Source organism: Ursus maritimus, unplaced genomic scaffold (genome assembly GCF_017311325.1).
Source record: "Ursus maritimus isolate PB19 unplaced genomic scaffold, ASM1731132v1 scaffold_31, whole genome shotgun sequence".
Classification (NCBI taxonomy): domain Eukaryota; kingdom Metazoa; phylum Chordata; class Mammalia; order Carnivora; family Ursidae; genus Ursus; species Ursus maritimus.
The window spans coordinates 22,813,378-22,823,951 of record NW_024425675.1 but is presented as its reverse complement, the minus strand read 5'-3'; the positions used below and the strand labels follow the sequence as shown (position 1 = coordinate 22,823,951).

At 52.7% G+C, this 10,574-nt stretch overlaps 1 protein-coding gene across 6 annotated transcripts in view; it reads right to left on the bottom strand.

The window, feature by feature from the left end:
* The window catches only part of LOC103676264, a 67,230-nt gene that overhangs the window by 13,669 nt on the left and 42,987 nt on the right, over nucleotides 1-10,574 (bottom strand). For all 6 annotated transcript variants that reach the window (XR_572055.2, XR_572056.2, XR_005838944.1 and 3 more), the window contains one exon: nucleotides 7,390-7,556. Coding sequence is in view for 1 of the 6 variants with exons in the window: in XM_040645425.1 (XP_040501359.1) it covers nucleotides 7,390-7,556 (167 nt within the window). In the remaining 5 variants the exon portion in view is untranslated. The remainder of the gene's footprint in view (nucleotides 1-7,389; nucleotides 7,557-10,574) is intronic.

Sequence of the window (10,574 nt, the reverse complement as noted above, 5' to 3'; positions counted from 1 at the left end):
CCCCCCCCCCCCCCCCCCCCCCCCGTCCCGGCCGCTCGCAGCCACCCCGAGCTCGCTGGAGCACAGCTGGGCCGGACACGCATCCTCCCCGCCCTGCTCTGCCTCTGGACAGCAGGTCTCACCCAGAGCACCGGGCAGATGTACGCGTCGTGTTTACTGTGTCTCGTCAACTCCAGGGAGGCAGGGCTTCTATTTGCTCGTTTGGTCTCTTTTATTCCCCCCTGAGCTACCCCAGGCACCTGGAGCGGGAGCGGGACAAAGTCTGGCCCCGGTCAACCCCGGCCTGTGGCCTGTTTTCATAAACAAAGTTTTGTTGCACGTGCTCATTTGATTACATATTATCTACGGCTGCTTCCCAGTTACATAAATACATATGGCCCCTCAGGGAGAAGGTGTGCCATCCCGACCTAGAAGGGCACCTGGTGCAAAGTAGGTTCCCAGTAAACGTCTGCTGAGGGCACGAGTGAACGAAAATCACATTCAAAAATCAATGTGGAGACTTGGGCACTGATCCTGCTTCATCCAGTCGTCCTCCCGTTCCACTCAAAGATCAAGGTGTCGCCCATCACGTGGGACCGGAAGGTGAGCCCGAGACGGTGCACCTGCTGCGTCTTCCTCCCGAGGAGGCCCCGGGCACGAGGAGGGAACCTCTGGCACCGTCTCTGAGCTCCGGGAAGGAAGGTCACCGGTGGAGCCGTCTTGTTATCCCGGGGCTGGCGCCGAGCCTGGCCTGCCTTTCCCAGCCCAGCAAGGCCGGACACATTTTTGCAATGATATCATTTTGTCTGCACACAGAACCCTTGCAAGTTCAGTCGTTTAATTCCCATTTGACAGAGAGGAAACGGAGGTTCCAGAAGTTTAAGCCACAGCCTCCAAGTCGCATGGCTAATGCATGGCAGGGTGGGATGGGAGTCAGACCCCAAAGCCCCCGTCTGTCCCGCTTCTGCCAGCTCGTGATATGTTTGCCTCCACGGGGGTCATGTGGCTGAGAGCTCAGCCTTCAGGCTGGAAATAAAGGGGCAGCTCAGTGACATTTCAGGGGGACTTCAACCTCTTCATGGGGCGGCACGAATTATTTGTGAAAACAACGGATGCAGAATTGAAATTCATTTCAACCTGTAGCAGAAGTGCTAACAAAACTGAGGGCGGAGGAGGCTTCTCTGTGCGGGGACAGCTGGCTTCATAAATCAGCCCCGGCCGCACGGCTGGACCTTCCACCCGCCTTTTCCATTCACGAAAATTTTGCTGAGGAGGCAGCACCCTCTTTTGCCAGAAAAGGAAGCAGAGTGAGAAAGGGAAACTGGTGTCTCCGTTTTCACAGAAGTGGGCTGGCTCAGGGCCAGGATCAAAACCCGGGACACCAGGGGGCGGCTGGGGGGTGCAGTCCGTTAAGCATCCAGGTCTTGATTTTGGCTCAGGTCGTGATCCCAGGGTCGTCAGATCAAGCCCCATGTCAGGCTCCACACTGAGTGTGGAGCCTGCTTGAGATTCTCTCTCTCCCTCTGTCTCTGCCCCTCCCCCACTCGCTCACTTGCTCTCTCTCTCTCTCAAATAAACAAATAAATCTTTAAAAATAAATAAGTAAATAAAAATATAACTGGGGACACCTGATTCCAAGCCCCAGCCCTCAGAATATAGCTACTCCACACCCATTATTCTACTCCCAGTACTGGTTTTAATTCAGCTCAAGGGTAGATCATATGTTAGTAGATTTAACTCTGGAATGATAGTAGACACTGGACACATTATAAAAACACAGCAATCTGGAACTGGCCACTGGCCGGGACCCTGAAGGCCATGGGGCCAGTGGTTCTCAGCTGTGTGCACATCTGATTCACTCCCAGGCCCAGTGGATTGTTCTGGGGTGGGCCCGGGCATAGACACATTCTAGAAACTTCTGATTTTACTCATGAGGATCTGATGCTGGAGATTTTAAGGGCTATGCACAGAGCGTGCAGGGATGACCCAGGGACCTAGGCAGGCTTCCCAGGCCACTGACCTTTGCACTGTGCCACACTCCGTGCTGGCCAGGCAAGCCACTAGTGGAGAAGTAACCATTGCAAGGGGCTGGTACAAACTGAGCATATTTGGAATTTTCCTCCAAGAGCCTTAAAGTCCCGTTGGCTTCAGCCTATCCATGTGAGGGAGGTTAGAGACTGACTTATTGCCCCATTTTACTGATCAGGGAAACTGAGGAGCTGACATTTTAAGTTCTACGAGGCAGCAAAGCCGGATGGTAAAGCATGCTGGTTGTGGACACTGACAGACCTGGGTTCTGTGCTGGTTCTGCCCTCTCTTGCTGTGTGATCTTGGGGAAACCGCTGAACCCCTCTGAGCTTTGGATCTGCCGTGTGTTAAGGGGGAAATAATGAGTTCCGTGAGCATTCAGGGGCCTGGCGCATGTGAGCACTTGCTTAATCAGCAGGTGCACTGTTAGGACCAAGCGCTTCCCTGTCTCTTTGTCAGTTCCCAAACAGCCAACAAGGGTTGTGCACTATTCACAAAGGAGACAACTGAGACGGGAAGTAAAGGACTTGCCTAAGATCACACAGCAGGCCAGGTGATGTGTCTGGGACTAGAGCGCCGTCCTAGACACTCCCGCTTGGCCCGGGGCTTCCCGCAAACACTCCAGGAACTCAGAGCCGCACAGGCTCTCCCCAGGCCCTGCTCTCTCTAATGTGCTACTTTGAATGAGACTGGAAAATCAGCACTTTGTCGGAACGCCTGTGGGGTGAGCACATGAAAGGCGAGAAGGAATCCACCGGCCCAGCAGCCTCCACAATAACCTCAGGCCCCTGGAAGAAACGTAATTAAAGTCATGAATCCTGGGCACAGTGGCTGCATCACAACCCCACGATCAGGGAGACAGGACAGAAAGAGCTGATTTGCAGATGAGTGCAAACCGCTTAGCTTTGGATTTACAGTCTGGTAAGAGACCATCCATCACGTTTATGGAGGGATAATCACCTCGGATCGCCAGGAGCAGCAGTCTGGGCCACCACAGGAGGCCGGCCCACCCAGCCCCAGCTGAGCCTTGGGACAACCGTGATGATGGCACCGCCTCTGGAATCAGTGAGAATGAACGGGACAAAGGCCACCAGGGAAATGGGGGGGAAAATGGCCTCCCATTCCCCATGGGTCTCTCTTCCAATAAGATTTGTTCATGCTGCATTCATTTCCCCCCGACAAGCAATCGCGAGAGACAGTGGAAAGAAGCCAGGGGGAGACTATTTGACCAAGGAGAGTAACCACAATGCTCCCGGCAAATCAGTGGGAGGCATAGCCAGTAACTGGCTGGGTGATATGGAGTGTGCCCTTGGCCCTTTATAAAGTGACCAGGTTGGACCAAGCTCTGACATTCTGTGACGCTGAGGCCCCTGGCAGGAGAGCGAAGCTGGCTGCTGCTGGGGCTGTGTCCTCCAAGAAGGGCCATGGCACCCAGGGACCCCCATCCAGCCCACAAAGCGTTTGAGGATGAGAACATCACATTCCCCTGGGAAATTTTCCTTCAGGAACTGAGCTCAATATTTGGGGACACATGGGTGGCTCAGTGGGTGAAGCATCTGCCTTCAACTCAGGTCATGATCTCAGGGTCCTGGAATCAAGCCCCTCATTGGGCTCCCTAGGGAGCCTGCTTCTCCCTTTCCCTTTGTTCCCCCCAAGTGCAGCCCCCTCCCCTGCCCCACTCATGCTCTCTCTCTCAAATAAATAAATAAAATCTTAAAAAACAAACAAACAAACTGGGCTCATTTTGTCCTAAAAGAGTAGAAAACCACAGAGGACTCTGGAGGCCAGTGTGGGGCATCTGGATCCTACTTTACAGGGAACTGGAGACTCATTAAGATTTGTGAGAGCACTGAAACCATCCAGCCCATGTGTATGGAAGACTGTAGCAAGAAGACCAAGGGAGAGAGAAGAGTCTGGGCCCCGTGCTTTCCAAGGCAAGGCTTGGGGCCCAGGAGCCTCTTGGAGCCCCTCTGTTCAGCCCTGTGTGTTCCCATTACATTTGAAAATTGGAGCCTACCTAAGGGCTTACTATGATTATTATTATCTAGTCTTTTTTAAAAAAGACTTAAAGGCATGAAAAGCAAAGAAGCAGAAGAGCGAAAAAATGTGCACCCGGCCAGAAGGAGTTCGATTTGCCACCCTGAAATCTCTGCTTCCCGTTAATTAGAGGAGCCAAGAAATCACCCTTCAAAAACTGGCTTTTCCACCAGAAATGCCAACTGCTCAACATTTTGTGGGAACGTGCTGCTGGTCCCCTCTGGAGCCCAAGCCCCGATGGCAAAGTGCCCCAGCCACGCGATTGAAATATCCACTCGGTGCCACCTTGCCAGTTAATTGCTGTGTGGAGAGAGTGCCTCGCCTGACCTCCTTCTCCGTCTGCTTCAGAAGCAGGCCCTCCCCGGCGCTCCTCCCGGGAGCCAGGCTGGCTGAGCCGCCCACTCCGATGCCAAGCCCTGGCTGCGGCTCTCCTTCTGCATCTGGCAGCAGCATCTGGAGGCCTCGCGCCTCCGCTGGCTCCGCTCCTGGCTGTGCAGAGCAGAGGAACAGCTTGGGAAGTGGCAGCAGTGGGCAGCAGAAGCTCCCAGAGCTGGCCCCCCAAACGGGGTGGCCTCCCCTCCTGCCCCCTGCACTGGGTGTGGTCTGAAACTAGAGGGAAGCACAGTGCGGCCCCCGAGGGAAGCAGGTGATCCTCAGTCCTCTGGGCCCACCACACAGCACATCTGGATCTCAGCCCCACGTGGACAGGGAAGGAGACCCCTGGGAATTTCCACGATGGAGAACTGTGAGAGAGCGATTTATAATAAATATAAATTTGGTCTTTGTCCCTGTTCCTGGCACAGAGCTCCTAAAACCCTTGGAAATTCCTAGGCGGTGAGAGCAATAAAGGTGTCACTGTTGTGTTAACGGGGTGACTTTTGGAAAACATCAAGGTCACCTAAGAGCCAACCCTGTGATTGGTTTTTTGGAACTTTCAGTCCCTTCACTGACCTCTGAGTTGGGGAGAGGGGCTGGAGATGGAGTTAATCACCAAGGGCCAATGAGGTAACCGACCATGCCTATGTAAAGAAGCCTCCATAAAAACTCAAAAGGACAGGTCCAGAGAGCTCCGGCGTCAGTGAACGCATGGAGATGCTGAGAGCTGGGGCGCCTGGACAGGGCGTGGAAGCTCGGTGCCTTTTCCCCATTCTTTGCCCTGTGCATCTCTCCCTTCTGGCTGCTCCTTTACTACTCTCTCTCGTAAACCAGGAATCTCGTGAGTAAAATGTTTCTCTGAATTTTGTGAGACACTCTAGCAAGTTAATTGAACCCAAAGCAAGGGTTGTTGGAACCTATCCCTAGCCAGTTGGGAGCACAGGTGACAACCTGGACTTCGGATTGCATCTCAGATGGGGCAGGGACAGACTTGTAGGACCCAGCCCTTAACCTGTGGGATCTGAGGCTGCCTGCAAGTAGACAGTGTCAGAATTGAGCTAACTGGTGGTGTGGGAAACACACATACACACTGACATCGGTGTCAGAATCATAGACAGGAAACAGCATTGTTTCACCTGGAGAAGAGAAAACAAAGGGACAGGCTGCAGGCTTCCCAGGAGAACTGTCATCACTGGAGGAGGGATCAGAGCGACTCAGTACTGACCCCGAGAGGTAGAACCAGGGCCTCCGGTGCAAGAAACAAGAAGAATATTTCAGTTCTGTAAAGGAAAGCCCTGCTCATGGAAGGTGTGTGGCCTGCCTCAGGAGACGGCACGTTTCCCGGTGAAGGGGGTGGAGGAGAAGCTGGGTACCACTGCCAGGGGCGCTGGAAGGTTGGACTCCACCTTATTAGAAGTCACTGGGGCTGCCCTGGCCCAGGAAGCGTGCCTGTGCGCCAGGTGGAGGGGAGAGGAGGGAAGGAGCACTGGCTGGAGAGTCTGGTGGGACAGCTTCCACTCCCAGTTCCGCCACCCATTTGTTGACAGTGGGATTTGGCAGGTCACTTAACTTCTCTGAGCCTTGGGCTTCTTGTCTGCAAGATGGCAGGTCTCAGAGAAGACCACCTTGGAGTAATTTCCAGCCTTCAGTGTGGCAGTGCTGTGCCGACCCAACACTCACCCTGTCCTACGGCCAGAGAGGGGCTGGGCATGGGGCCATTCAGGGTCAAAATAATGGAAGAAGTCTTCACAAAGCCAGGAGGCACAGTCGGGGGGGGGTGCGTCAGGCAGGACGTTTTACAGTGTCATAAGGTCAGTGACAACGGCAGAGCGGCTGAGTCTCAAATGTGAAAGTGATGGGACTTCTGGCAGAAATCACCCCTTGCAATTTGAGATGCATCTGATTGGCTTTAGGAACATAAAGTAAATAAAAGGAGAAGACAGCCGTAACTGAGAGCAGATCATCACCGTCATCACCCCCTTTTATGCCGCCAAGCAGCAGAATGGATGGCGTTGCTGGCTCACAGCTGTATCCAGACACAGTAAAAACTCACAAGACAGTGGGAGAAATGTGACGTTCCTCAAATTCTGGTGGAGGCTGGTGGTGGGGAGGGGAGAAGGAGAATCAGGTGTCTGGGGGAACGAGGAAGGAGTTAAGAGAGCAGAAAAATTGTATGGAGAGGAAAGAAGTAGCCAATAAAGCAGACAAGTTGGCCTGGGGACATCTATGAGGGGCCATCCCAAACGTCTGAGCCAAGATGGCCCCATTCTTTGATGGTTCAAGGCACAAGATTTCTAGACCGGGATGGAGGATTCAGGGGAGGTGGGGAGGTGGATACCTAACACCTGATTTTTCTTCTATCCTCACCTCTGAAGTTTAGATTTCTCACCAAAGAGCTTAAGATCCATCTGAACACCCTTGGTATCTCCCATGTTCATGTCTGTTTGCTTTAGTGGGATGGTGGCCAAGTTGGTCACAGTAAGTTCCAGCTCCAGTCAACCCAAGCAAGAGACTCATCTTGAATATGGGCTTCGAGCCATTGTTAATGGTTGAAAAAATAACAAGACAGAGTCCTTTGGGTTGTCTCTTACCAGTCTTTACTTCATAACCTGGGAAAGAGATAAGGAGCTCAAATGGCAAGAGAAAAGTGGGGGAGGTTGCCATCTTGACTCTCCAAACTTTGAGGCAAGGTTGCACTGTGTCAGAATCATACCAACGGTATCACAGAGCCAGAGATGGGGCCTCCCCTGCTGCAGAGCTGTTACAGGGGCCAGGGGTACGGGAATGGAGATTGGAATAACCTCCCAGAGTGAGAAGGTCTTAGAACCTTGGTTCTAGAATCTACCTGGGAGGTGGGTATGAGCCTCTTCTTCCGATCCAAAATTTTCAAGCAAAGATATCTTCCTGAAAGGGGGGGGGCAGGTCTGTGGGAGAAAAGAGTTCCAGGAAAACCCAAGCTAAATTTCTTACCTGCTGGCAGCTGGAAATGAGACTGGAGAGGTTCCTGGACAAGGCAGTGAAGAGGAGACAGAGACTGTTAGCAGGGCCCAAGACTTCGCTGGAGACAGTCTCAGTGTTAACAAAGAGTCTGGGGCTTCATGAGCTGCCTGAGGGCTTCCAGAGTCTTCATGATCAGTCTGGGCAGAGGAAGAGAGAGTAGAGGCCATAGGAATTTTAAAGAAAGAGAAATGCTACAAGCTCGGGTCTTAGAGACTAAAAGAGAAATGTCACACAGAGAGAGGGCAGCGGATGCCCCAAACGGGGCAGCGGTGGGGAAGCTCCAAATCCCCCTGTTCGGACAGGGAGGCAGGCCCAGCTCAGGGCGCCGCCATGGCATTCTGGCTTCCTACATATGGATAGGGTGGTTTTGAGGTGGTCCGTGTAGGGTGCGTACTGCCTGCGATACATGCTCGGTGTGGGGGAAGATGGGAGTCAGTTAGAAAATAATTTAGGGTCACAGGTTGGACAAGTTGGACCAGGCCTCGGTGAGGCTCAATGCTTTCCCACAGCTCCTGTGCTGAGCTCCCCCACTGGTGGGGCCCAAGGGGAGCCAGGTGCAAATCAGAGAGAGGGAGACAAGCCTGGCCATGCCAGAGGTCAGGTCCCAAGTGGACACTCCTCTCCGGTCCTCCCCATGCAGGGTCTCATCCAGGCTCTGCTGCGGGACGCAACAGGACAGATGCCCAGTGAAGCACATCATGCTGAGCCGGGAATTCCAGAGGTGACCTGAGGGTAAGAGAAGTTGTGCCCCACGCCGGCCTGGCGAAGTGCCCCAGGTCATTCGGACAAATCCTCGTCCCTCCCAGGTGTGAGTCATGATTTCTGGGAAGAGGGTTGAATCCATATCTAGATACACTATGGCTTCTGACCCTCATGCACACCTCTGGAGAGCTGGGGAGGCAGGGCTACACAGTTTCCAACTCAAGCCAGCTGCTGGGGAAGGCCGCGGGCAGCAGCGCCCAGGAGCGTAGCCTCCCACAGCATCCCAGGGTTTGACCCCCATGGACGGAACGTGGGCTGCGAGAACAGGGCACAGCCTCAACTCCTTGTAAGACCCTAAAGCACTCAAGAGGCCAATCATTTAAGGGGCCACATGAAGAACACCCAGTTAACGGCATTATATGGGAATGCCCAGCTTGGCGGAAGTGCGGAAGGGTGGTGGGAGGTACCCAACTGCCACGGGCCTTGCACACCAGGTCAAGAGGGACGAGCTTTCTCTCGTCAGCAATGGCAAGACGCTGACACCAGACAGGAGGCTGGCAGATTGGTTAGACTGCCAGTGTGTGCTGGTGGCCGCCTCTACTCCTCCAGACGGCCTCTCTTCCTTTCCTCCTTTGTGCCCCAAGTTCTCCCCAGCCAACTTTCCACACCAGCTTTTGGCACAGAGAGGGTTTTAAAAAGAACTTCCTGAACACATTCACGGACAGCATGATATTTATGGGAATCCAAAGGGGTGGCGTCTAATGAGTGTTAAATATGACACGTTTACAACCACCAAATAAAAAGTCAATGACGAGAAAAGAAATTTTTTCCAATTATTTCTCTTAGGCAGAGAAATCTCTTTGAAATGAATATTTGGATAAGTCACTTATCAGACGATTGCATGACTGCATCTTATGGAAAGCGGGTCTAGTTAACCCTGGAACCCTGGAACGGGGCTTTTGTGCAGGTTTCGGAGAAGTTAGGGCAAGTCTGCTGTGCTCTACATGAACGAGGAGAGGGCGGCCACCCAGGTCACGTACTTCTGGAGAACAGGGAGATACAGAAACACTCCAAGAAAATATTTAGAGCAACAAAACATCTAAATGGACCTTTAAGTAGTTTGCTGTGATGTCAGCCCCTCTATGCGTCTCTCTTTCAAGAGCATCTGTAATCCTATGGGGACATTGCTGCTATCGCTTGCAGGAATGAATCCGTTTTAAGTTCTGCTCCCAAGTTGGTGCAAGATAGAAATAGAGGCCGTTCCCCCAAATGCCGGGGCCAGAGGACCAGGGACAGCTGACATGTGGCACCAGCAGATGGACCATGGAGTCACCCATACTGGACGCAGCCTACGGGATCCTGACGACATTCCTGGGAGGAGACAGGGTAATGGGTGTGAAACAGCGGTGGACTCGGGTGTCCTTGGGGCACGGCGGGTCAAGTCCAAAGGCACGCTGACCCATGAACCACCAATGCCAGCCCTGATGGCATCCCCCGTTGAGTCCCACAACCCAGCAGGGACACCAGGAGGGCAGGAAACCAATGGGACAAAGACCCAAAAGGACATTTGGGGGGGGGTATAAATAATAGTAGGCTTTCACACCAAGTGGCGCTCTGGAAATCCACCTGTTCACCCTATATTTTAAGTGTATGCTCACTGAAAAAGAAAAACTAAACTTGATGAAAGCCATTGGAACCCTCCTGGGTAGAAGGCTTCCCCTGCTCCATTCGGCAGCCCGGAGCTTGGGCGGCCCGCCACACAAGCGGAAGGCTGTGATTAAAGCGGGCCCCACCGAGGGTGCTGCTCCAGTTAAACTCCCTAAAAAAAACCCACAACATTTTCAATAAAAAGAGGCCAAGCCCAGCATGCCGGACTCATTACTGTAGTACTTTTCTTCCAGGAAGATGAACAAATATGAAGTAGAGGGCTGAGAAATTTTGATCAAGCGATGTGTTTTAAAGGTTTTTATTTCCTCCCTCTTTCATTAAAATTGCACCGCTGTGATTCTCGTCTATATATAACAGATAGAGCCAGGCATGCTGTGGCAGTCCCACCCAATGAGGACAATAGGACCCTCCCGAGGAGCTCATATCTTCTTTAGGATCTGTTGGGGAAAAGCAACACATATAAAAATACAAATGAAAATGGCCCCAGATGTAACTATATAAAAACAAGTGCTAATTTCCATTGCTAGGGTAGCGGCTTTGAACTTGGGAGCACAAGCGAGATATACTTATTAGCTCCAAGAAGCAGATCGAGATTTGGGGATGTGCACGATGAGAGGCCAGCAAATAGAGCCCGGAAGCCCCCCTCCAGATGGCTGAGGCTGACAGGAACTAACCACATCATGTTAGTTCTGTCCCCAACACTTCCCCTCCCTTTGGCTCAGTGATGGGATGGGATGGGATGGGATGGGATGGGATGGGATGGGATGGGATGGGATGGGATGGGA